This window comes from Pavona decussata, unplaced genomic scaffold (assembly GCF_977016875.1).
Source record: "Pavona decussata unplaced genomic scaffold, jaPavDecu1.1 SCAFFOLD_369, whole genome shotgun sequence".
Classification (NCBI taxonomy): domain Eukaryota; kingdom Metazoa; phylum Cnidaria; class Anthozoa; order Scleractinia; family Agariciidae; genus Pavona; species Pavona decussata.
The window spans coordinates 254,008-279,539 of NW_028145745.1; the positions used below are offsets into that span (position 1 = coordinate 254,008).

Consider the following 25,532-nt stretch of genomic DNA (forward strand, 5'->3'; position numbering starts at 1 on the left):
GGTTTGTTCGTAAAGTTGGCCGTTGAATTGAAACAGCTGATCTTTGGTGGATGCTCTGAGAAGATCTAAATGGTCCATTCTGCTAAGGTTCAATTGGTGGGTTTTGTTGAACCAGTTATCTGTGAAAGCTTTATCAGCAAGTATCTGTATGGTTTCCTCCAGGGGCACGTTGGTAAATAGCGAGGAAACATCATATGACACAAGAATATCGCCACTGTTGATCTGTTGCCAATGTCTTCATGGGATCCATTGAAGAAACCCTAGAGCTTGCAGGAAAAATGCCTCCTTTTTACAAGAGGTACGTCGACGATACTCTGACCATAATGCCGGACACAAAATCAGCGGCTTATTTTCTCCAGGTTCTTAACAACTGCCACACATCTGTGAAGTTCACCATGGAAACAGAGGTTAATGGTCTGCTACCCTTTCTTGGAATGCAGCTCCTTAACAGAGCTCCCCAAATTGAGACCAAGGTCTACATAAAACCTACTAACACGAGTCTTTTGCTTCACTACCAAAGTCACGTCGATATGCGCTATAAACGAGGGCTTTTGAGAACTATGCTTGATCGTGCGTATCGCTTATCATCGTGTTGGTCGTACTTCTCTGAGGAATGTGACCGTTTGAAAGTTGTGTTCACCCGGTTGAAATACCCACAACAACTTATCAACACCACCGTTAGGAGTTTTGTAGCCTCTAAGGCTGAAGGCACTCAACCAATACCTGCCCCTAGGGACAGTCCAACTGTCAGAATAGTCCTGCCTTTCAAAGATCAGGCTTCTGCTGACCTGGTACACAAACAGCTCAAAGATCTTAGCCAGAAGATTGACACAGTCATCCAAGCGATTTTTGTTGGTAACAAAATCCAACAAGAACTAAAGATAAAGGAGAGAAAACCACCTATTGTAAATCAGAATTGTGTTGTTTACAAATATCAATGTGACTTTTTGCGCGAGTTATGTAGGGTTTACACTTAGGCATTTACACCAGCGCGTGGTCGAACATAAATACCAATCTTCTTCCATTGGCAAGCATCTTCTTAATGAACACCGTAATGTCCCTAAAGACCTTGACAGAAAGTTTTCTGTCTTTAAGAAGTGCATGAATAAGTTCGATTGCTTAGTTTACGAAATGTTGCTAATTAGAGAGTTAACACCATCTCTCAATGTCCAATCGGACTCAATTCAAGCTAAACTATTTACGTGACATTATATATTCAGACATTATGTTAATTTTTTTTGGTGAACTATTTCTGACATTGACTTCAATTATTTCTATCACTTCGAACTTGATAATGGCGTCATGACGACCCCGAAACGTTGTTCCTTTTTATCGTTTATCTTTACTTGTCATTTTGCCTTTGTATCAAAAACGACGTGGAAATTTCCATGGCCATTTTTCATTTTATTTTTGTTGATGGAAGGCAGCATATTCTGAAAAAAGACATTTTTCGCAATATCTTGCAAAACAAAGCAAAAGTTTGGCAAAAAATACCCTCTATTAGTGAAAAATTGCAAACATACGTTCGAATTTGGTAAAATTTACTTCTTTTATGCAAATTTTTTTCATACGACTAGCCGATTAACCCAAATCTTGCAAAAATACGATAAAAGTGTCACATTTTTACCAGAATTGGGCTATTTTAGAATACAACGGAAGGTTTTAGAACGTGTTTTACATGCATCTGTTTCAATCAAACAATGAGTCCTTTTCCGTCACCAATCGCGCAATCCAACTCCAGCATTTATAGACAAGAGCCGGATCCGCGAATAGGCTGCGTTGGTGGGGGCTGCCGCAAGTGAATGTTTGGTTTATCAACAGAGTTGATAAAGTAATTTGGCCAGCGTAAAGAGATGGCCAAATTACCTTATCAACTCTGTTGATAAAACCAGCATTTATACTTGATTCTCTTTGACAACTGAATAATTTTCATTTTTCAGTTACCGGGGCCCCCTAAACTTGTCAGATACCATTTTGAGAGAATACAGTGCGTATTAGCACAGAATTAGCAGGGCTTTTTTTTAGTTTATTCTTCATGTACTGATGCGTTGGCCTCTGTTCACCATATCAAGTACTCCCCTTTTTCTGTTTTAGATCTTCGCTTGGATCTTAAAACCGTTTTTCTTTGCCATTTAGGGAAACCTCTATACGGCTAACGTACAGGGCACAAAGAGGGTTGAATCACCAGACTCTATTTAACAAATAGATTCCATGTTGCCGTGCGTCTGTTCAGTAATAGATCAAAAATGACGTCAAAATGTGGTAAGAACAAAAAAATGGCAGCCGTCGACTTCTGTGATCTATTACTGAACAGACGCACGGCAACATGGAATCTATTTGTTTGATCAGCTTCTGGTTTGATATAATAAAGAAGCAAAAGTTGTTAATGGTGACGTCATCTATGCTATTGTCTTCCAATAGATCATAAGAGAGCACCAATCAAAATGCGTGTAGAATTCAGCTTATTATATAATTTCCTATATCGCTCTATTGATCTGAGCTACGCAGCTCTGTCAAATAGATGAATGACAATCACTGTAAATAACGAACTTTATATTACTTTCTAAAGCAAAATTTTACCTTCGCTCAAATAGAATTTTCCCCTTTGAAGTTCTATTTTCATATGCATTGGTAAGCTTGATCATAACAAGTTAGAACAAGTTATCTCTTCGCAGACAAATGAATTTGTCCCGAAAACAGTATCAAAGCCCTGGGTACGGATATCATAAGCCCATTAGGGGATTTAAGTGTTTAATAGTCTCCAAAAAGAATCCTCGTAAACAGTGTTCGTTACATACGCATATAGGAATAACTTTGTCTGTAGGAAGGAGTCCATTAAGCTGTAGGATGCCTTTCCGACTGGGTATGGTGGGTTGCATATTCGTATTACTAACCTCTCTGGATAAGATTATGGAGCTTCTTTAACTGACCCCGCTTTATTCCCCAGGGAATAAAAAAAAAAGGTTTCGGTAGAGAGGCGAAGGGTAGCCTGGGAGCAAGCTCTCTATAAAGTTAGTTGCACGTGGATATACCCTGAGCGTGAACGGCAAGAGGATTGGGGCGGGATTTGTCCCACGCTCCAATCCTCTCCGGGTTTGGTTCGCTCGCCGCTCGCGCCCCGCCTCGCGCTTTTTTTTTTTTTTTTTTCTTTTTCGCGCCCCAAATACGTGTCTCGCGTGAGAACCCAATTGGAGGGCTTGCTTGCAGGCTAGGCGAGGGAGCGCTTGATTCTCCATGATAAGGTTTCAATTTTGGAAAAAATAATTACTGAACGCATGATATCCTGCGAGAATTAGACATCCTAAATTTCGATTCTACTCCGTTTGGAAATGACAAAGAAACTCATACTATTTCACATTTCTGTGTTGGATGAGACACGTAAGAAATCGATATGTTTCAAGTGGTTTAAATTCGGTTTCAATGTTAAGAGATAATCAACGTACTCAACACCACACCAGAATGAAACTGAAACAAGCTTTAATGGCAGTAATCTTCCACTCGTTACATTTGTCGTTATTGAGAACTATACCTATTCTAGTTAATCACAGTTTAGCTTTTCCTCGTCAAATTTAAAGCTTACAGCACTTTTCAAAATAGGCAAAAACTTGTTTATAGGTCAGTTTCAAACTCTTAAACCGGAGCCTTTCGGATGCTATTAACGGGACTATCAAGGCCCATGGCAGCTAGAGAGTTGTAGAGCTGACCTTGATTCAAAACCGCTTGTGTGCCCTGATAGTTGATGGCGGTAAAAGCCTGCCAATTTCCAGCACTGCTGCCGATTTGGATAGACTGGGAACCATTTGGAAAAATGTCTGTCAGGTCTTTTTGGTCCTGTGTGATAGACTAAATAGTTTGACAATATGTGATTAGATCGTCAGTATCAATATTAACGTTTCGCAGATCATGTGCACGTGTTTTAGCCATCTTTTAAATTATCTTATCTAGCTGAGCTGAGCTCGAAGATAAAAGAATGACAATAAAACCAATAGACGGTGGGGCTAAATCATGCCTTCGATTCTTTCGAATTTTTAAAGGGACAATGTCACGGCGATTTTGTTGTATGTTGTTCAAATCTGCTCAAATATTTGACAAATACCGGGGAAGAACAAGCTATAATCAGTTTTTAGCGACATCTCTACAATACATAGGTAGAACTTTGAAACACTGGTTGCAATCCATCTCTATCTTAGCCATCCGCAGTCAAAAATAATTAATACTAGTTTCTGTGCACTGGTAGGGTTATTGCTAACAAAACTAAATTGTTATTTAGACGATTCCACCGACTCAAATAAGTTTTTAGGCTATTCAAAGTAATTTAAAGTAACACAAAATATAGTTGACACTACCCCTTTATAGAGCTGGATATAAATTCAGTGTAATCAGTGTCGGCTTTACCTGCATTTTCCCTCCTTGGTTTTCATTTTCCCACAGTGTTACCGATTTGGGATCAGACATGATCTGAAATGAAAAGAAAATGTATTGTTAAAAGCAGATTTCTTTTATGCCTCATAAAACGTCAGTTGTACTCTCGTAAAAAGTTAAACAACTCATAATCATTCAGCGTACTTCAAATTTGTATTAACAGGTGTCAGGACAGGCTCTAGAAATACTCTGTGAATACTTTACCTTGTGAGGTTGTTGAAGCTTCAGTTGGATCAGTGCTGAGATGTATCTGAAATAAAGATCCAGAAGATCCGTAAAGATGTGTTTGGTGGAAGCCTTTTTATTGCTTTGGGAACAATGCACCCACACATGTAATAAATGTGGTCGTTTTCTGTTACCAAATATGGTCACAAAAACTAGAGCCAGAATCTTAACCATCAATCATATCTGTCAAGTCCATCGAGGGAGGAACTAATAAACTGTTAACTGTATTGGTTAAGGCTTGACCCTCTTAACCCTCTTAAGCACCTTGTGACGCTAAATCACTTGCAATGAAAATACTATAGCCACGCCTACACGATAGAAGTGTATTTTTTAGTGGCACGTGATATAGGAGTCACCTGAGATCAGCCAGATAAGCTTCTTTCTTTAAACAAGCCATTGTCCACCCAAGCTTGTCAAGAAAACACGTTTATTTTTGGATAAAGGAAAATTCTTTTGGACGGCTAACTGTCAAAGATGTGTCCAAATGAAGCAATTTGCTCTAATATCATAACAAAACACTTACGAATTTGTTTAAATCCATTAGACAAGAATTCCATGCATTTTATCAGTTTTCCACAGAATTGGAAATGACATTAAACGAGAATGAAACTCGGTAAATACACGGCTTGAGTAACATAATGTTAAGAATCTTAAAAATTGCATGCACAATGACTCATATTGTTACTTAATCCAGCGCCTATTAAAACCCTGCAAGAATGTCGTTTCTGCTGAACCACAGGCATCCATCCTAAATTAAATAAATTCTTATTGGAGAACGAAGTGACATTGCCAAACTCTGTTTTCAAATTAAGAGCTATCTGATATGACTTATATTCTACAACTCCTATCTTAGATGCAACTCATACCCAGATTTAAGGGAGCGCCTATTCGTAAAGGCGTCCTACAGACATGGTGTTCCTACATTAGCAACATGCTTATACAACGAACACTGTTTGCACTTTACTTCCCTGGGCCCAGTTGTTCAAAGCCCAATTAAGCTAATCCTGGGTTAACGTGAAGAAATATTCTTCCAAAGGAGTTTTGACGTACAGTTTTCTTTACCGTCAGCTTAAAATTGTCTTTTGAAAACAATTTTAGCGAGCGAGATGAAAACCTCGGTTGACTTTTAATCGGGGATTAGTGTCGGCTTCCAAACAACCCGGCCCTCATCGGCAAATGATATCGTACCCAAGGCTTTGAGACTGTTTTGGGACAATTTCATTTGTTTTCTAAGAGATAACTTGATCTTAGTTAACTTGTTATGACCAAGGTTAACAATGCATATCAAAATAGAACTTCAAAGCGGAAAATCGATTCGAGTGAAGATAAAAAAAATTTGCTTTAGAAACTGAGTGATGTAAAAAAGTTATTTTCAGGTTGCCTTGTACATGGAACTTTGTATAGACAACAACTGACGATTGTCCTTCATCTATTTGAGCGAACCTCGTGGCTCAATATAGCGATATAGCAAAAGAGAGTCATTCAACCATCTTTGTACCCTGTAAGTTAGCTCAGATATGTGATATAAAGAATAAAACGAAAAACAGCCCTGCCAATTCTACACAAAACGCATATTGTATTCTCTCATCACTCCACAGTCTCTTTAGAAACTAGCCCGGCTCTTTAGTCTAAAAGAGCTGGAGTTTATTTGCACGAAATTTGAATTAATATCTGCCTGAATGGGTGACGGAAAGGAAAACTATTAAACTGCGTCGCCGGTTTACACTGACCTCCCAATGATAACGGTGATCTAGCGTTATCAAACCAAATCTGTTCAGTTATGTCTTCGGAAATACCATACGGTAAGATATCGATGCTATTACTGAGCTTCGAATCATATAAGACTTCAGTATGAAAAGGAAAGAGCTGGAGAAAAGAAAAATGCTGATTCAGAAACGTCAGCATGCACTCGAATCTCTTTTCGGTGGCCAATTTACCGAACTCCGTTGATAAACCAAACATTCGTCTATTTTTCAAATCTAGGGACACCTGAACATAACGTCAAGAGACTTGATTCTCCAATACCATATATCAGACAATCTAAAATATTAGAACTCAGAAATAACAGCTACATTTACTCTGTTTCTTGACTTCTTTTCACCATTATATTTCATGTTACGAGTTTTGAAAACGATATTTAAAGCCGGCATATGTAAAAAGCTGAAAGATTGGTAAACTGACAATCGTTTATTTCGCTGTGTTAAGTTTTGCTGAATTATTGAATCACCTTGTAAACTAACAACATGACACCCAATATCAGGTAAATGCTAAAACAAGTAGCTGAAAAGTAGCTTTTTATTTATCTCGTGTTCAACTAGGTACAAATCACTGTTGCGAAGAACATGATACAAGTCAACGACCTGACTAGCCGCACACCGTGACAGCAGTGCGGTGTATAACGACGGCAAAATATCACAAAGTTTCATTGATCATTGTACGACAGCTTCAGTGGAAACGTCGGTATTATCCCCAGAGAATCTTTTCATGCTTTTAACAGGGATTCCCAGGCCCATGGCATCTAAACTTGTGTAGTGCCTACCGGGATCTAGAGTTACGCTCGCTCCTTGATAACCCACTTGAGTAAACACCTGCCATTTCATGGCCGTTTCTTCCACAATAATCGACTTGGCTCCATTGGGGAAATCACTCGTCAGGTCCTCTGAGTCTGGAGAATCGTTATTAAGTTCCTGTAAAAAAATCAAGTATTATCTTAATGTTATAAAACAACGATACCAGACGTGATGTATCTTACTGGAAGCATGCTGTTGACAATTCCAAAAAGTTGGATTTTTATAAAACAACAGGGTCTTACAAGAAATTCAAATGAGAGAGAACACAAACTGAGAAACTAATGATTCAGTAAACTCGGCAGATTGTAGCCAACTCTCCAGAGATCGTACTTGCAGGAATAACTTACCAGAGTGAAAATTGAAACATTTTCTTTTCTTCCGTAAGAATAACTCAACTCCTTAGGGACTTTTATATAAAATATAATTTAGGAAATAATTTTGTCCCTTAGCAATAAACAATATTGTTTTATGGTCGTACAAATAAATGTACTTGTTCTTATTACATAAATTTTCAAGATTAAGTAAGTTAGCACTTCCAATAGGCTAGCACAGACTACAACTGAACTCGATCACATTTTGGGTACAGCTCTGCGAGATAGCAAAAAGCCGTGGTTTACAAGAATGCAATCTTGTTCAGAGTTGATCCTTGCTTTCTGTGTTTTAAACCCTTTATAAATCCTTTAAATCCCGTTTAAATCCTTCTCTTCAATCTACAGTAACATTGGTTTAAGCCTTACCTTTGTTTTGCCGCCGTATCCTTCATCCTCATGCAATACCACAGTTGCAGTCTGTAACGAATAACAATAATTATTTTACCACGCTGTTTCTGATGTTTTCATGCGTTATCATAGCATGTACAACATTAGAAAAATGCGTCTGTGTAACCCTGGTAAAGCAGTCTACTTCTCGTTTTGGTCAAAATCAAGATCTGGTGCTCCATTACATTTTATTTCGTTCGTTAGTGCGAACATTAGACTATCTGCAGGATATGGCAATCCTGAGTTAAATTCAGAACTGTATTACTTGACAAATAGCCTTTTTGTTATCTGAACACAGCATATCAAGTCAATAATACTTCAGGGGTATCCAACCAGCTTCACTTCGGTGGATACCTATTTGGAAGGTCTTCATCGACTCGGAAATTTGGGTATACCCCTGGATATAGAAAATCTAAAGTTTTCTTCGGCAGAATACCAGCTCAATATTTCGTAACACTGGGCCGGAAAAACCAATTCCTTTCATTTTCGAATGGGGCAAATGCTTTGTTAAGATGCGAGAAATGGACCTAGCCAGGATCTCTTGTGGTTTAGAGTCCATCTTAACAATCACTTTAGAGGACTACCACAAACTTATAGTCCACCAATGATTTGTCAATTATTTTATTAATCTTACGCAGTCTAATTAATTCTATGATGAATTTTCTTTTTTTTTTTTTCTTTTTCTTTTCTTCTTCTTCTTCTTCTTTTTTTTTTTTTTGAGCCTAGGGGATACGTTACAATTGGGACTCTGCCCTGTTCGTCTCTCCGGTCAGGCCACGGCATTGTTATTCTTCTTCTTTTTTTTTAATGTCATATGTCAATTTATGTATTTATTTCTTTATGACGAATTACAATAAACTAAACTTAACTAAATGGAAACCTAGCATTTTATGTAACACCGAACAACAGCTAGTGAATTAGGCTAAATCAGCTAAAGCATCCGAGCACAACAAATCTGTATTAGGTTACACAAATTCGTCTTTTATAAGAGGGCACAAAACGGGATATGGGAACCAGGAGACAACATTTTAGGTATTATGATGAAAAATTTGCCTTTCCTATTCTCTTGTTGTAATTCCAACGGGAAGTTGGATTGTTTCAAGCGTGATTTCCATCATTGCCGTTTATATTAAAGTGATTTATAGTTCAGTTCCAGCCCCAATTTATACAAATTTTACCTTTTCGGCAGGGAATCTCCGCATGCTCTTTACAGGATTTGCTAGGCCCATGGCATCTAAACTTGCGTAGCGCCGACCGGGATCTAAGAAGACTTTTGCTCCGTGATAACCCACTTTGGTAAACACTTGCCATTTCTTCGCGTTTTCGTGCATGATAATCGAGCTCACTCCGTTTGGGAAGTCATGCGTCAGGTCGTTACAATCTGAGGAATCTTCCTGTAATTCCTACAATTTAAGAGATGATTTTAATGACTGCAAGAAGTACTGTTAATAGTCGGAAAAACGGATTGGTCGTTACAGGCTTTTTGTCTATCCCTTAGTGCCTATTCCTTTAGTCTCGAGAAAATGTCAAAAGAGAACTATCCTGATTTAATTTTAAATTGGGGGTACAAGAAGGTAGTGTGGCTCATACCTGTTCGCCTTAACCGCCTCAGAAATTTGGATTTAATTTTGAACAACAACAAGCGTTTTCTTTGGTATAATGTCTCATCTACAATTTTCGTGACACTGAGAAAATTACTTCCTGTTATTTTGAAGGGACAGAAAATGCCGTTAAGAGTGTGAAACAAAACTTGCTGTAAAATTTCAGAACATGCATGATCTAACCGCCATTCAAGGAGACTAAAAAATTCAGCCGAAGTCAGAGATCCGAGCAGATCAAACTGTATTAGCGTACAATAATATCTCTTTTCAAGGCCACAAAACGAGCTTGGAAAACAAGAGATGATATTTGAAGTATTTTGCTTAAATTTTCTGATTGGGTGTCCCTGAAGTCTTCAGTATACAAAAACTCTGGGAACGTTAAGTTACACAGTGTGCTTTGTTTCAATATTTCAGTTCGCATCATGTCTATACACTTCCAACACTTTACTCTGCGTGTCTTAGCACAGAACTTAGTCACATATTACCCTGACAATACGCTTTTATAACTGGTTATGTCTTACTTGCTCTTTCCCGCCGTATCCTTCATTCTCAAATAAAAAACCAGTCACTTGAGTCATGGTCTGAAAGGCAAACATTATGGATTAATGACCACTGATACGAACTTAGTCCGATTTTTTTTTTTTTTTTTTTTTTTGGAAAAACTCTTCTTCCAGGCTACGCAAACCTCATGTAATAGCTGAATAAAAATTGCTGAGCAATTGCTAGTTTAACAACCAGCAAATTCATGTGAAAGCAACGATCAATTTCCTTTTGTTCCCAGTGATCGTCTATACAGAGGATTGTCAAAAACAGGATATTTTTTACGTCATATTTTATTATTAAAGCGAATCGAGCCGTTATGTCGCAATAGAAAAGCGACAAAATTCTAATTTGTTAGGTATTTGCTCGTTACAATAAGCATTTTATTGCTGAATCAGTCATCTTGCCGGATAAATACTCAGGACGAGGGCTTGTTTGGCAGTAGTTTAGCGACCAACATTAGATCAACCCAGGGGATGTCGACTGCCGGCTTAAAAATGTTAAATTAGAAAATATAAAAATTAATCATATCAATATAGTGAACACCAAGGAAATTTTGCATTCAGGAGTAAAACTAAAATATGTGGACGAAATAAAACGGAGGTTACTAAATATAACAGTCCTTATAGCGTCCGAGGTGGCCGTTTATACACGTAAGTAACTTAAAACTATTTAATACTGAGCTAAAAATGGGAAAAGATGGCAAGTGAAATCGATTGGTGAGACGTAAATCCTACCTTGGTGTTAACCGACGATAGTTCGAGTTACCTGTTGCTTCCAAGAGTTTTAAGTTCGTTCTCAAGTCAGCATTCCTTCGCAACATAAGCAAATTAACAAACAGAGAAAATTTACTATTCACTCTCCTGAATGGGCTTGTCACGTGCGCGCATTCTTGTTATTGTTCCACCTAAATCTTTAGCTTTTGGCGTCAGTTGGCTCTAGGTTGGGTCGAAAGGATGTTGTAGGTCAATGTGAAGTGAGCAAACTCAACTGTTCCCGTTTTGAGAAGTGTCCACATTGGTGTCCGGGCGCTGTCTCAAAATAATAGTTTTCTAAGTATACCGGACAGACAAAAAATCATCGTTTGCTTTCAAGGTGTTCAAGGTCAAAAACCTATTAATATCGATAACTGAAATGTTATTTTTTGGAGAAACCTCAAATTTCAGGGAAATCTTAAAATTGGTTCGCATCAGCCAAAAAAAGTAGAGTGAATCTAGGCGCATTTCTTGCAATCCAGATGGGCTTTATTGACACCAATTTCTGACAAAAGCACTTTTTACATTAAAATCTAATCCTCCCTTCATTAACAATTTTCCTTATTCCATACCGCTAGTAGAAGATCTAAATCGACAAATAGGACTGAAAAATATAGATCATCTAAGCTTCCCACACACTCGAGATGGACAGGAAGTCGAACCTCCTTTTCTCTTCGTTGTTTGATTGATTATACAACAGTTAGACTTAATGAAAGTTGGGAATGTCATGATAAATAATTTCAGAAGGTTTGGTGTCTGATATTGATTACAATTCGAGGTTTGGCACTTGCTTGCTAATTAATGTGTCTCGCTTAAGTGAGTCTTTTGAAAAGCTTCGAAAACTAATCGGTGCATAAATCTAGGTGAATGGCTAACGACTTTCCAAGCTTTTCAAAACAGACTCACTTAAACGAGACACACTAATTAGCAAAAACGACTCATAATTTAGTCACAATAACCTGGCCGCAAACACCTTAAAACTTTGACTCAGTCAGTTTTTTATCACCAAGATACTAGCGTTCTTTACCCAAGACAATCGCTTCTATAATGCTAGTAACTCGTTTTAGCTTCGACGTTTTTTCGACGGCCAATGAACAACAAAGATACATCGTTACATAATATTTTCCTTATATCTTTCTTTTATTTCAAATAAAATGATTTTGAAATGTAATTAACCTGATCAGATACTTGTGGTATCATCGATTCGTTGAAATTAGTTCACATTATTTGTCCGTAAAAGCAAGAGTATTCTATTCCCATTATTACTGTACAAAAATGTCACGACAAACAAACAAAAGCGGGCTTATAATCGGGAGGGTAAAGAATGCTTGTGTCTGTGATTGGATTGCTTGAATCATATTCATACTTTACTGAATACAAGATATACTGGTAGAAGTGTGACTTCTTTTACAGAATTGATCGTTTAAGAATTGGTTCATGCTTAGTTAAGGATGCACGCGGGAAGTTTGGAGAGCACGAGAGAAGCGTAAGAGTTGCTCGACGCCAGTAGGAATTAGACAGGGAAGCGCGCGCGCCATGTTACAATAGTTACTGAACAATGTATAAGTTCTATTTACCACCACCAGCAGTCTGTCTGTGGCACTTTTAAGAGACAACAACCCAAATCAAAACAGTGAATCATTCTGAAATTCGTTTGCATGATACGTGCGCAAACAAGGGAAAGAGTAAAATTCTTTCATTCAACCATGATCCAATTGGCCCCCCACGCAGTAGTTTTTAAGTACGAGTCTCCTAAAAGCGAAGGAGAGCGTGCAATGGAAATCATGACAACTCACCCCACACGTTTATTTTTGGACAAAGAAAAATTCTTTTGGTCGCCTGCTAACTGTCAAAGGTGTGTCCAAATGAAGCAGTTTTCTCGAATATCATAACAACACTTATGAATTTGTTCAAATCCATTAGACAAGAATTCCATGAATTTTATTGACATTAAACGAGAATAAAACTCGGTAAATACACGGCTGACGTAAGATAATGTAAAGAATCTTAAAAATTGCATGCACAGTGACTCACATTGTTAATGCATCCAACGCCTATTAAAATCCTGCAAAATTTTCGTTTCTGCTGAACCACAGGCATTCATCCTACATTAAATAGATTCTTATTGGAGAACGAAGGACATTGCGAAACTCTGTTTTCAAATTAAGAGCTATCTGATATAACCTATATTCCACAACTCCTATCTCGGATGCAACTCACACCCAGATTTAAGGAAGCGCCTATTCGTAAAGGCGTCCTACACACAAAGTGTTCCTACAAGTAACATGCTTATATAACGAACACTGTTTGCACTTTATTTCCCTGGGCCCAGTTGTTCAAAGCTCAATAAGCTTATCACTAAAGATTCTTCCATCAGAGTTTTGACGTAGACTTTTCTTTACCGTCAGCTTAAAATTTGCTTTTGAAAACAATTTTAACGAGCAAGATGAAAACCTCGGTTAACTTTTAACCGGGGATTAACGTTAATCGGCTTCCGAACAACCGGCTGGGCCCTGTTCGGCAAATGATATCGAACCCAAGGCTTTGACACTGTTTTGGGACAATTTTATTTGTTTTCTAAGGCCCGGTTCAATCGCCGCACTTCACATGAGCCGAATAGAATTCAATAAAGTAAGTTCATGTGAAGTACGGCGTCTGAATCAATTTAGAACGGCCGATCTAATTCGGATCGGCTCAGCTATTTTTCCCGCCTGATTCTGCCGGGAATAACGACTGTGGACCGGCTTTGATTCAGACGCCGTACTTCACATGAGCCGAATAAAATGCATAAATTATTACAAATCTACAATTTTCTTCAGTCATAATATGTTTCAGTGTATTAATTTCGGCTGAATTAAGTCTGAATCAATTCAGCCCGGATTAACAATTTGGGTTGGTCTGAAATTCGAATTCGATTCGGCTCATGTGAAGTACAGCGTCTGAACCGTACCTAGAGATAACTTGATCTAACTTGTTATGACCAAGCTTACCAATGCATATCAAAATACAACTTCCAAGTGGAAAATCAATTCGAGCGAAGAGAAAATTTTGCTTAAGAAAGTGATGTAAAAAAAAACAATATTTTCAGCTTACCTTGTACAGAGAACTTCGTGTAGATAACAGCGATTGTCCTTCATCTTTTTGAGCGAACTTCGCAGCTCATGATCAATATAACGATATAACAAAAGAGAGTCCAGTCATTCAACCCTCTTTGTACCCAGTGAGTTCTCTCATAAACGTGAAATACTGAAAGAATAAAACGAAAAACAGCCCTTCCAATTCTATACAATACGCATACTGTATTCTCCCATCGCTCCACAGTCTCTTTAGAAACTAGCTCGGTTCTTATCTAGAAGTGCTGAAGTTTGTTTGCACGAAATTTGAATTAATATCTGCCTGAATGGGTGACGCAAAGGAAAACTATTAAGCTGCGTCGCCGATTGACACTGACGTCCCCATGATAACGGCGATATAGCCTTATCAAACCAAACCTGTTCAGTTTTGTCTTCGGAAATACCGTACGGTTAGATATCAATGCTATTACTAAGTTCCGAATTATATAAGACTTCAGTATGAAAAGGAAAGAGCTGGAGAAAAGAAAAATGCAGATTCAGAAACTTCAGCACTCTAATCTTTTTTCGTGGCCAATTTACCTTTAGTTATCAACTTTCATCTATTTTTCAAATCTATGGACACCTGAATATAACGACAAGAGACTTGATTCTCCAGCACCATATATCAGGCAATCTAAAATATTAGAACTTAGAAATAAGAGCTACATTTACTCTGCTTCTTGACTTCTTTTCACCAAGTATATTTTTATGTAAAGAGTTTTGAAAACGATATTTAAAGCTTATAGCGAAAAGCTGAAAGCGAAGTTAGAACACAATTGGTAAACTGACAATCATTTATTTCGTTGTGTTTGCTGAATTATTGAATCACCTTGTAAACTAACAACATGACACCCAATATGAGGTAAATGCTTTATCTGCATGGTGTTCAACTTGGTACAAAGCACACTACACCAGTGCAGTGTATAACGACGGCAAATATCACAAAGTTTCATTGATCGTTGTGCGACAGCTTCAGTGGAAACATCAGCATTGTTCCCAGAGAATCGTCTCATACTTTTAACAGGACTTCCCAGGCCCATGGCATCTAAACTTGTGTAGCGCCGACCGGGAACTAAAGTTACGCTCACTCCTTGATAACGGACTTGAATAAACACCTGTTATTTCTTGGCCGTTTGTTCCACAATAATCGACTTGGCTCCATTGGGGAAATCACTCGTTAGGTTCTCTGAGTCTGGAGAATCTTTATTAAGTTCCTGCAATAAAATCAAGTATTATGTTAATGTAAAAAAACATCGATACCAGCCGAGATGTAGCTTACTGGAAGATTGCTGTTAACAATTCCAAAAGGTTGGATTTTTATAAAACTTTTAAGGAGGAATACTCTCTTTCTAACCACCCGGGTCTTAAAAGAAAAGCAAATGAGCGAGAGCATAAACTAGAAAACTAATAATTAAACTCGGCAGATTTTAACCAACTCTCTGGATCAACAATGAACTGGATCAATCAGTGCATCAAACGTGAATCTACGTGAATCTAGAGAGGAAACCTTACTATTTATAAGTCTCGCCGGGTTTATTTTAGGTTCCTCGCCACTTTATATCTTCCTTTTTCGGTTTTCTTTGAAAATTTGTTTTTCATAAATCTGTATGGTAAACTGTATCAGGTAAAGTATGGCAAAGTAAAATGGCATGGAAAAATATATATATATATATATATATATATATATCTATATATAAATAAAAAATTTTTCTTGCCTATAAATATATACTGCAAAATTAAGTTGTACCCTTTACCAATACTCAGTATGCTTTTAGGTAGGCCGTGCAGATAGAGGTATACTTGTTATTTTATAAATTAGAAGAAAACACTGCCAATAGGATAGCACAGACTACAACTGAACTAATCACATCTTGGGTAGTTTGCGAGAAGTCGTTAGATGGCAGATAAAGATGCGATCTTGTTCAGAGTTGATCCTTGCTTTCTGTAGACAAAATCCATTTGATTTTCTAACTGAGGAAGAATCTGGTCAATTAATTAAACGATAAAATGAGAAAGGAAAAGTGGAGATTGTTCAGTTTGCCCGCCAGGGCGAAGAACTCATCAAAATCCATTGTTTGAATAAACTGCTTAATTTAGAACTGAACAAATGAGTCATATTCATTTCCCGTTTGGAACAAATGATTCCTAGTTTACTGTGTTGTATATATAAGTCTTCAATCTTAGCAACATTAGTTTAAGCCTTACTTTCCGAGGGTTTCTTGTCTGATGTTAATTACAATTTGAGGTTTGGTGCTTGCTTGCTAATTAGTGTGTCTCGCTTAAGTGAGTCTGTTTTGAAAAGCCTCGAAGATTAATCTGTGCATAAATCCGGGTGAATGGCTAACGACTTTCGAAGCTTTTCAAAACAGAGACACATTAATTAGCAAAAACGACAACAACAACAAAGATACATCGTTACACAATAATTTCCTTATGTTATCCTTTTATTTCAAATAAAATGGTTTTAAAATGTAATTAACAATCAGATACTTGTTGGTATCATTGATTCGTTGAAATTAGTTCACATTATTTGTCCGCAAAAGCAAGAGTATTCTATTCCAATTATTACTGTACAAAAATGTCACGACAAACAAACAAAAGCGGGCTTATAATCGGGAGGGTAAAGAATGCTTGTGTCTGAGATTGGATTGCTTGAATCATATTGATTTCATACTTTACTGAATACAAGATATACTGGTAGAAGTGTGATTTCTTTTACAGCATTGATCGCTTAAAAATTGGTTCATGCTTAGCGTGCGTATATCGAGTTATCGATGCACGCGGGAAGTTTGGAGAGCACGAGAGAAGCGTAATAGTTGCTCGAGGCCACGCCTCGAACAACTCTAGCTTCTTGAGTGCTCTCCAAACTTCCATAGTGCATCCATAACTCGATATACGCACAGCTAAATGCATGAACCAATTCTTTTATAACATAGTGACAACAAGGTATCGAAAAGTACTAGGGGGATTAGGAAACAGGTTTTATTTGTGATTGATTACAAAATTCTCTTAGTGCGCTGCACCTAAAAACAAAGGTTCTTATCAGCTGTTTACAAAAACGCCACAATGGTATGGTCTGAATGAGAAAGTGTCATCTGAAATTGTCAATTTTTTAATTAGTTTGTATAAACTAAAACTAAACGAAGGAAACCCGAGTTTGTCTGCAAGCTGGCACGTCATTTTATGGACGCACGGCCGTGAGTATGTTGAGAAATGTACCATAATGACGCCAGTAGGAATTAGACAGGGAAGCACGCGCGCCATGTTATAATGGTTACTGAACAATGTATAACTTCTATGTACCACCACCAGCAGTCTGTCTGTGGCACTTTTAAGAGACAACAACCCAAATCAAAACTGTTAATCATTCTAAAATTCGTTTGCATGATACGTGCGTAAACAAGGGAAAGAGTAATAAAAATTCTTTTATTCAACCATGATCCAATTGGCCTCCCACGTAGTAGTTTTTATGTACTTAAGTCTCCTACAAGCGAAGGAGAGCGTGGGAGGCTATGATCCAATTGACGTACTTGTATTGCCTCTAACACCATGGGCCTAAAACAAACCTCTTCAGGTTTCGTCACTTGTACATTAGACAAGGAGATTTAGACAAGGAAAAACAAATAAACAATCAAAGGATGGTGCCAGTTAAGTTATTTTTCCCAACATACTTAATACAAAAGAAAGAAAACTTGCAGATAACAAAAATATTCTCCTGCTGTAAACTATGCATATAATAAATATGCGAGCAAACTAAAATATATATATTTAGCCAGGCCTAAAAGCGGAGCTCCACAATTCCTTTTTAATAGCACTTATATACATCCAAGGCTGCTTATTGTATGAACTTAATAACACGTAATAACGTTAAAAACTCCTCATCCTTTCTGGAGTTATATATATCTTGAGTGCATATAAAGCAATTGAAACTGTTGACGCGAAATATTTCAGTGAGCGCTTAAAATTAATTAGAGCGTGTTTACAAATATGCGCTGCGAATGGCGAATGCATTACACCAGGGCGTAACATGTCGATAATTTCGAAGTTTCTAAGTAAATGTTAACAAAAGGAGAATACAAGAAAAATAATGTTTAGTTGTGGTCCAAAACTTTTAATTAGAGCGTGTTTATAAATATGCATGCGCTGCGAATGGCAAAGTCCAACGCAAAATGTTCAAAACAATTCATAACTCTGGAAATAATTCTCCTACAGAAATAATTCCACTCTCCAACCCCAGGGAGTCCACAAAAGTTGTGAAAAAGAAATAAATTAATAAATTATTGACTTATGTTGTTCGTTTCTTGCGGTTTTCTATAGTGCTCATTTGCATAAAATTTACGCGACAGCACTAATGTCGTGTACTGAGTTGTGCGCGAGCGGATCTAAGCTCTGCTGACTTTACTATATATAAATATTGACAAGGGAGGCAACTTTTTCGCGAAACAATCTGAACACACTCAGCAAAATAGCTTTGAACGTTCGACTTGTTCGCCGCTTTGCAACCAAATTCGTATCAAATGAAAGCTGGATAAATTTGGGAACACATTTACCTGTCAGAATCCCAAGAAGAAACAATTTTGAGCCAGCATTTTAGCTCCGTTTTCGTAGTTTTGCTCGGTGTATTTTTTCGCATCAGCTGCGGCCAGTTACCTTGGCGCAGACGTCACAGCGACAGCTATGGTCAGTCATCGCTCCCTATTAAGTCACAAATTGCGCGAACTGACATTTTACTTTACTTACAAGTCGGCCGAAAATGTTTTCCGGTCTCGCGCAATTTGTGACTAAACAGGGAGCGATGACTGTCCATGGCTGTCGCGCAAAAACATCTTTGTAAGGTAGGGAGAGGCGACATTTCGCTCGCGATGGCGCGTAAATCTGTGACGTCTGCGCCAAGGTAACTGGCCGCAGCTGATGCGAAAAAATACACCGAGCAAAACTACGAAAACGGAGCTAAAATGCTGGTTCAAAATTGTTTCTTCTTGGGATTCTGACAAGTAAATGTGTTCCCAAATTTATCCAGCTTTCATTTGATACGAATTTGGTTGCAAAGCGGCGAACAAGTCGAACGTTCAAAGCTATTTTGCTGAGGGTGTTCAAATTGTTTCGCGAAAAAGTTGCCTCCCTTGTCAATATTTATATATAGTAAAGTCAGCAGAGCTTAGATCCGCTCGCGCACAACTCAGTACACGACATTAGTGCTGACGCGTAAATTTTATGCAAATGAGCACTATAGAAAACCGCAAGAAACGAACAACATAAGTCAATAATTTATTAATTTATTTCTTTTTCACAACTTTTGTGGACTCCCTGTGCTCCAAGTAAACGTTAGCAAAAGGAGGAGGCCCGTCGATAAAACCCGCAACATGGAACATTCCGAAACACGAAAAAAAATTAAGATACAAAAAATAATAATAATTAAAAAAAATTCATATAAGAAGAAGTACGGAGTAGATGGGACGGTAGTATAAATGGAGTATGTACTTCAATGGTATGTACTTCATGTATCCCTTATTATAATAGGGGGTATATGAAGAACCTACGATAAATGGTGTGTTGTAACTGACCAGACTGGATGAAGGCGCAAGTACTTTCCCGCCATTTGCAGCACGTGCTTATCGTCCGCTACGCCAGAAATGGATCAGTTCCGGCTCGGCTGACCAAAAAATCAATTTCCTGATGTTCGGAGTGGAACTAAAAGTCGTTCGCGCAGTCTTTTTACCAAAACCCTCCCCGGCTCCCCGCGTCTTCGCCTCGGGCCTCACGTTCCGTATTTGTACTCCTTTGTTGGTTCGAGAGAAGAAAAACTTATTTATGCCCTGAGCGGGATTTGAACCCACGTCCCCCTATTACCGGTCGGGTGTGATTACCACTACACTATCACATCCCGCTATCTAAATTTGCCATGTAGCCAGCATGGTTGCTCTGATAGTGTAGTGGTAATCACACCCGGCCGGTAATCAGGGGGACGTGGGTTCAAATCTCGCTCAGGGCATAAAAAGTTTTTCTTCCAATAAAAATGTCATTCAGAAGTTGTCCGTCCTTGGGTTACTTCTAACTTCTCTACAACCTATACCCTTGTGCTATCTGAGCTGATTTTCCAGAAGGTGGCTACAGAAATTGACATTTTTGTTAACTTTTCTTAAGATATTTATTTATTTATTTATTTATTTATTTATTTATTTATCTATCCGTCTATCTATCTGTTTATTTATTTATTTATTTATTTATTTATTTAGCGTTTCCTATTGAATTTCACATCAGTAAATAGATAGATTACAAGAACGTAAGGTCAGAAAATACTATGCAAGGGAAAAGTGGGGCTTTTTTGGAATTAGACATGAGATTTGCATGTGAGTGAAATGAAACATGACCTGTGATCCCACCAAACAATTGTGACATTTGGCAATTATTAACGGCGCCAACGCATCTTAAATCTCACCCAAAACCCGGTCTTTAAGCGCTCAAGTTCAGCTTTCTACAACAGAATCGGCTTAATCGGAGCAAGACAGCGTTTTAAATTAATTTTCCGTTTTCATTCTAAATTCATGACGCAATGCGAATCACGCCGAACGAACATCTGGAAATTATTTGTGACATTTAGTACGGAAATCCGACCAAAAATCGCACTTCTCGACTAATCGATCACTAGCCTAACAACGCTACAGTAATAACGGCAAAAAGTAATTGAATAGCTTCTCAAACTCACGCTTTTTGAAGAGAAAATCCTTGCCATTTCTTGTTCGTGTTTCGTCCATATAACGTTAAGTCCCGGATGTTGACCAAAAAACATTGAACGGGGAACACATACAGCGGTTTTCAACAAGAACTTAAACAGTGTGCTGTAGTTTGATTTGTACCAAGTTGAACAGGAGATAAAGCATTTAGCTCATATTGAGTGTCATGTTGTTAGTTTACAAGGTGATTCAATAATTCAGCAAACACAACGAAATAAATGAGTGTCAGTTTACCAATTGCGTTCTAACTTCGCTTTCAGTTTTTCACATATGCCTGCTTTAAATATCGTTTTCAAAACTCGTAGCATGAAAATGTACTTGGTGAAAAGAAGTCAAGAAACAGAGTAAATGTAGCTCTTATTTCTGAGTTAATATTTTAGATTGTCTGATATAGGGTATTGGAGAATCAAGTCTCTTGTCGTTATGTTCAGGTTCCAGCCTTTTCCCTTTCCCTCTCTGCAGTCCTCCTCCATGTTGTCCTTGGTCTGCCCCGTTTTCGTCGCCCTTCAGGTGTCCAGGTTAATGCAGTCCTGCAGTCATTATTCGGTTCTTTCCTCATGATGTATCCGATGAATTTCCATCTCCGCCTTCGAACGTCCTCACTGAGATTTTCCATCTCAGCCATAATCAGGACTTCTTTGTTTGTAATTCTTTCCTGCCAGCGTATCTTAAATATCCGTCTAAGACATCTGCTTTGGAAGACGTCGATTTTGTTTTCATCACTTTTATTCATCTTCCACGTCTCGCAGCCATACATCAAGACTAGCTTTGCCAGTGTTTTATATAGCCTGACTTTGGTTCGTCGACTGATCCTGTTGCTACTCCAAATCTTTTTCAATCTCAAGAATACCCCTCTTGCTAGACTACTCTGTTGTGGATGTCCTCCTCCGCCCTCTTTGGAAACTGTAGCACCCAAGTACACAAATCTATCAACACTCTCTATTCCTCGTCCATTTACCCCCACCACATCGTTTTTCCGCGAATTTATTCGTAGCAGTCTACATTTGTCTACATTGACTTTCAGTCCCACTCTTTCTGCTTCATGGGCCAACTTATCGGTCTTAGTCTGAATGTGCTGCCTAGTTGATGACAAAAGGGCTATATCATCCGCAAAGTCTAGATCCTCGAGCTTTGTGGTGAACTTCCATCTTATATCGGTGTTCCCCTCTTGCAAGGTATTTATCATTACCCAGTCAACGACTGGTAGGAATAGTAAACTTGACGTGTTACAGCCCTGTTTCACTCCAGTTTTGATCTTAAACCATTCCGTTGTATCCTGGCCATCCACTACTGCGCATTGAAAGTCATCATAAAGCGCTTTCACCATGTTGATTATCTTGAATGGTATGCCGTAGCTTCTCATAATCAACCATAGGCTATCCCTGTGGACTGAATCGAACGCTTTCTCGAAATCTATGAAGTTAACGTACAGTGATGACTGCCACTCTATTGACTGTTGGATGATATTTCTCAATATGAAAATTTGCTCAGTAGTTCCTCTACCTGGTCGAAAACCTGCTTGTTTCTTTCTGAGCTTCGACTCTACTCCGATTCGTATCCTGTCGATCACAATTTTCCCCATGACCTTACTGACAACTGACAGCAGCGTTATTCCACGCCAGTCCTTACATTCCTTCAGATTTCCTTTTTTCGGCAGTTTGACAATCAGTCCTCAGGGCCGTACGTAGGATTTTTTGTCTGAGGGGGCAAACTCCTCACACCCCTCACAAGGGTCTACCGTATACAGACAGGGTTTCTAGTTGGACGTTTTTGTTTTCACTCCTACACAGAAAGTTGTCTCTAAGACCTTTAAAGGAGGCAAAACACACTGATGCTTTTTGTCTTTAATTGTCATGATTTATCATGGCATAAACACCTTGTTTAGCTGGAACCAAACATTGCCGTATCTCAATAAGAAAGACCGGTAAAACTATCACGCACTTAAATGAGCCAAACCAAACCCAGCTGAAATGCCCTATGTGGCATCAAAAACACCGTCGTTGAACACACAGATTTAGAGGACATCAAAACTCATCAGGCACGAATGACCTGTGATGTTGAACAAACGATGGCCCTATCAAATCCTCCAAAACCGCTACAAATATTTGAGAGTAGCGCAGGCCTTTAAAGACCAATTTAGCTCTGAAAAAACATACTCGTGTAAGCTGGATTCAAAAAGGCTAAAACACGCACCAGGGAGTCGCGTAGCGTCAGTCTTTATTTACACGCCAAATTCTATACCACAGGCCGAGCCCAAATTACAAAATCATTATTTTCATAAGAAAACTCGTACTGGCTTTTACCTCGAAAGATTTTCCAAAATAATTATTTGGAATTCATATTGAAGGAAGATATTTTTCAGCTAAATCAGTCAATTTTCGTGTGATTCGGAGAAGTATAGCAACAAGAAATAGCTCAGCAAATTCAAACACTATGTTAGAAAAAAAAATTGAGTTTTCCTGGCGGAGGCAGCTGCCCCCTCTGCCCCCGCGCTATGTACGGCCCTGGTCCTTTTCTCCATTTTCTTGGTGTCTTCTCATCTCTCCACACTATGCCTATGATCTCCTCGACTTAAGTGGTAGCATAGTCAATGTCAGCTTTAAGCAGCTCTGCTTGAAAGTTGTCAATTCCCGGTGCTTTTCCATTCTTCAGATGCCCTATTGCCTTCCTTACTTCGGTCCTGCTGGGTTCAGATGTATTAATTTCTTCTATTTCATCCGGCAGTTCTGTCTCAATTTCGCTTACTGGATTGCTAGGGTTCTCCCTATTTAGTACTTTAGAGAAGTGCTCCAGCCATCGTTTGGTTTTACTCTCTTTATCATTAAGGATCTTACCGTTTTTGTCCATTACTGCAGCACTCTGCCTTGGCCTTTCGTTGCTTAATACTTTTGTCAGGGTATAACGGTGTTTTCGTGTGTTGTTGTTTAGCTGCATTTTCAGCTTCTTCTGCAATCTCTTCTGTCCATCTTCTTTTGTCCACCCTAACCTGTCTTTTAACTTCCCTATCCTTCTGTCGGTATTCATCTTGCCATCTCTTTTTTTGCCTCTCTGATCTTGCACCAATTAACTTCTGTTTGATGGCTTTCCTTTGGTCTATCAGAGTCCAAGCTTCCTGGCTTAACCAACGCTTGTTTTTCTTTTTCTTATACCCTAGGACCTCTTCTGCCGTTTGTACATAAGCTTTCTTCATTATCTCACTTTTCCTTTCTACTTCGTCTCCTTCTTCTTCCTCTCCTTCTTCGGTCATTGGCTCTTCTGCTGCTAGTGCCTGGAATCTGTTCTTCAGCTGTATGTTGAACCTTCTGTGTATATCATTGTTTTGGAGTTTCCGTGTGTTAAACTTCCTCTTGGTACTCTTTGTCACCGGTGCTCTTTTGAGCTTTAATCTGATGGTTGATCGAACAAGGTCATGGTCGCTGGCTACATCTGCTGACCTCATCGACCTGGTATCTAACACTAACTGACGTTCTAAATCTTCTGTTAACCAGAGTGTGATCTATCTGATTTTTGTTTTTCCATCGGGCGACACCCAGGTTTGCTTGTGAATTTCCTTGTGAGGAAATACTTTTCCAGTGATAACCATTTCATTAGAATCGCAGAATTCTTTCAGTCTTTCTCCATTATCATTAACGGTGCCCAGCACATTACTCTTTCAAGGCCGTTGACAAGGTTTCCCATCTGCTCGGCTACTTCTTGTAGTTTCCCGTAGAAATCGTTTTTCGTTTGCTCATCGGCATGATTGGCTGGCGCGTACACATGTATCATCGTAAGCTTGACAAACTTAGAGTAGAATCTTGCCTTTATTATTCTCTCATTAATTGGTGACCGGTCAATTAGAGCCTTTGTTGCCTCTTTTGTCATCATTATTGCCACGCCTTGCATGCGTTGATCGTCATCTCGTCCTGAGTAAAGTACTGTTTCGCCTGAACTCAATTTCATTCTACCTGCTCTTGTCCATCGGCACTCACTTATTCCCATAATTTGGATCTTCATCTGATTCATCACTCTCGCAACTTGTGCGGATTTTCCTGTAGTATGCATCGTTCTCACATTCCAGTTCCCTATTCTTATCTGAGCCCTTGGTGTCATTAGTGGTTTGTTCAACTCCTGAGCTTCCTCTCGGCTTTGGCTCAAGGGCGTCATGCTTTGCTTACTTAAGCAAGGTACCACATTGGTCCCAAGAGAAGATTGCCTTCGATAGAGTGTTTAAGGTTTCTGTAATCTGCTTTGTTTTAAGGGGGTGGGTGATTGGCCCACCGCCGAACCCCCAACCTGGAGGACCAACGTTTTTTACATCACTTTCGAAAGCAAAATTTTCTCTTTGCTCGATTCAATTTTCCGCTTTGAAGTTCTGTTTTGATATTCATAGTAAAGCTTGGTCATAACAAGTTAGATCAAGTTTAGAAAACAAATAAAATTGTCCCAAACTAGTATCAAAGCCTTGGGTACGATATCGTTTGCCGATCAGGGCCTGGTTGTTCGGAAACCGATTAACGTTAATCCCCGACTCAAAGTTAACCGAGGTTTTCATCTCGCTCGCTAAAATTGTTTTCAAAAGCCAATTTTAAGCTGACGGTAAAGCAAAGTGTACGTCAAAACTCTTTTGGAAGAATCTTTATCGATAAGTAATTAAACTTGAATCAAAGTTCAAGTTAGGATTAGCTTAATTGGGCTTTGAAAAACTGGGCCCAGGGGAGTAAAGTGCAAACAGTGTTCGTTATATAAGCATGTTACTTGTAGGAACACTTTGTGTGTAGGACGCCTTTACGAATAGGCGCGTCCTTAATCTGGGCGAGTTGCATCCAAGATGGAAA

The 25,532-nt window shown here is 38.6% G+C and overlaps 3 protein-coding genes and 1 pseudogene across 5 annotated transcripts; 1 reads left to right on the forward strand and 3 right to left on the reverse strand.

Moving 5' to 3' along the window:
• Nucleotides 1–230: 230 nt before the first annotated feature.
• LOC146452428 (uncharacterized) lies at nucleotides 231–1,340 on the forward strand (annotated as a pseudogene).
• Nucleotides 1,341–3,460: 2,120 nt separating this feature from the next.
• On the reverse strand, nucleotides 3,461–14,392 carry LOC146452429 (gamma-crystallin D-like). 3 transcript variants are annotated; one of them, XM_085097896.1, is made up of 7 exons: nucleotides 13,965–14,392; nucleotides 10,098–10,157; nucleotides 9,154–9,378; nucleotides 7,955–8,005; nucleotides 4,627–7,334; nucleotides 4,396–4,458; nucleotides 3,461–3,843 (listed from the first exon to the last, which is right to left on the reverse strand). In XM_085097896.1, exons 2-5 carry the CDS (start codon nucleotides 10,152–10,154, stop codon nucleotides 7,077–7,079), a joined length of 591 nt encoding a protein of 196 aa, XP_084954022.1. In that variant the 5' UTR covers nucleotides 10,155–10,157; nucleotides 13,965–14,392; the 3' UTR covers nucleotides 3,461–3,843; nucleotides 4,396–4,458; nucleotides 4,627–7,076. The 3 variants fall into 3 exon arrangements, with proteins under 3 accessions (XP_084954022.1, XP_084954023.1, XP_084954021.1); XM_085097897.1 differs by lacking the exon at nucleotides 13,965–14,392 and adding an exon at nucleotides 10,885–11,950; XM_085097895.1 differs by lacking the exon at nucleotides 13,965–14,392 and adding an exon at nucleotides 10,854–11,946.
• Nucleotides 14,393–23,548: 9,156 nt separating this feature from the next.
• Nucleotides 23,549–24,157, reverse strand: LOC146452430 (uncharacterized). Its single transcript, XM_085097893.1, has one exon. It carries the CDS (start codon nucleotides 24,155–24,157, stop codon nucleotides 23,549–23,551), a length of 609 nt encoding a protein of 202 aa, XP_084954019.1.
• A 167-nt stretch (nucleotides 24,158–24,324) lies between these two features.
• On the reverse strand, nucleotides 24,325–24,861 carry LOC146452431 (protein CFDP2-like). Its single transcript, XM_085097894.1, has one exon. It carries the CDS (start codon nucleotides 24,859–24,861, stop codon nucleotides 24,325–24,327), a length of 537 nt encoding a protein of 178 aa, XP_084954020.1.
• Between the last annotated feature and the right edge of the window lie 671 nt (nucleotides 24,862–25,532).

Bases quoted from the DNA above. Each gene is read 5' to 3' on its own strand.
- LOC146452429 (XM_085097896.1), bottom strand. From the start codon at position 10,154: ATGACTCAAGTGACTGGTTTTTTATTTGAGAATGAAGGATACGGCGGG. The intron at 9,379-10,097 runs GTAAGACATAAC...CTTAAATTGTAG, and splicing joins GATACGGCGGGAAAGAGCAA to GAATTACAGGAAGATTCCTC. The intron at 7,335-7,954 runs GTAAGGCTTAAA...ATTTTTTTACAG, and splicing joins GATACGGCGGCAAAACAAAG to GAACTTAATAACGATTCTCC.
- LOC146452430 (XM_085097893.1), bottom strand. From the start codon at position 24,157: ATGAGGTCAGCAGATGTAGCCAGCGACCATGACCTTGTTCGATCAACC.
- LOC146452431 (XM_085097894.1), bottom strand. From the start codon at position 24,861: ATGACGCCCTTGAGCCAAAGCCGAGAGGAAGCTCAGGAGTTGAACAAA.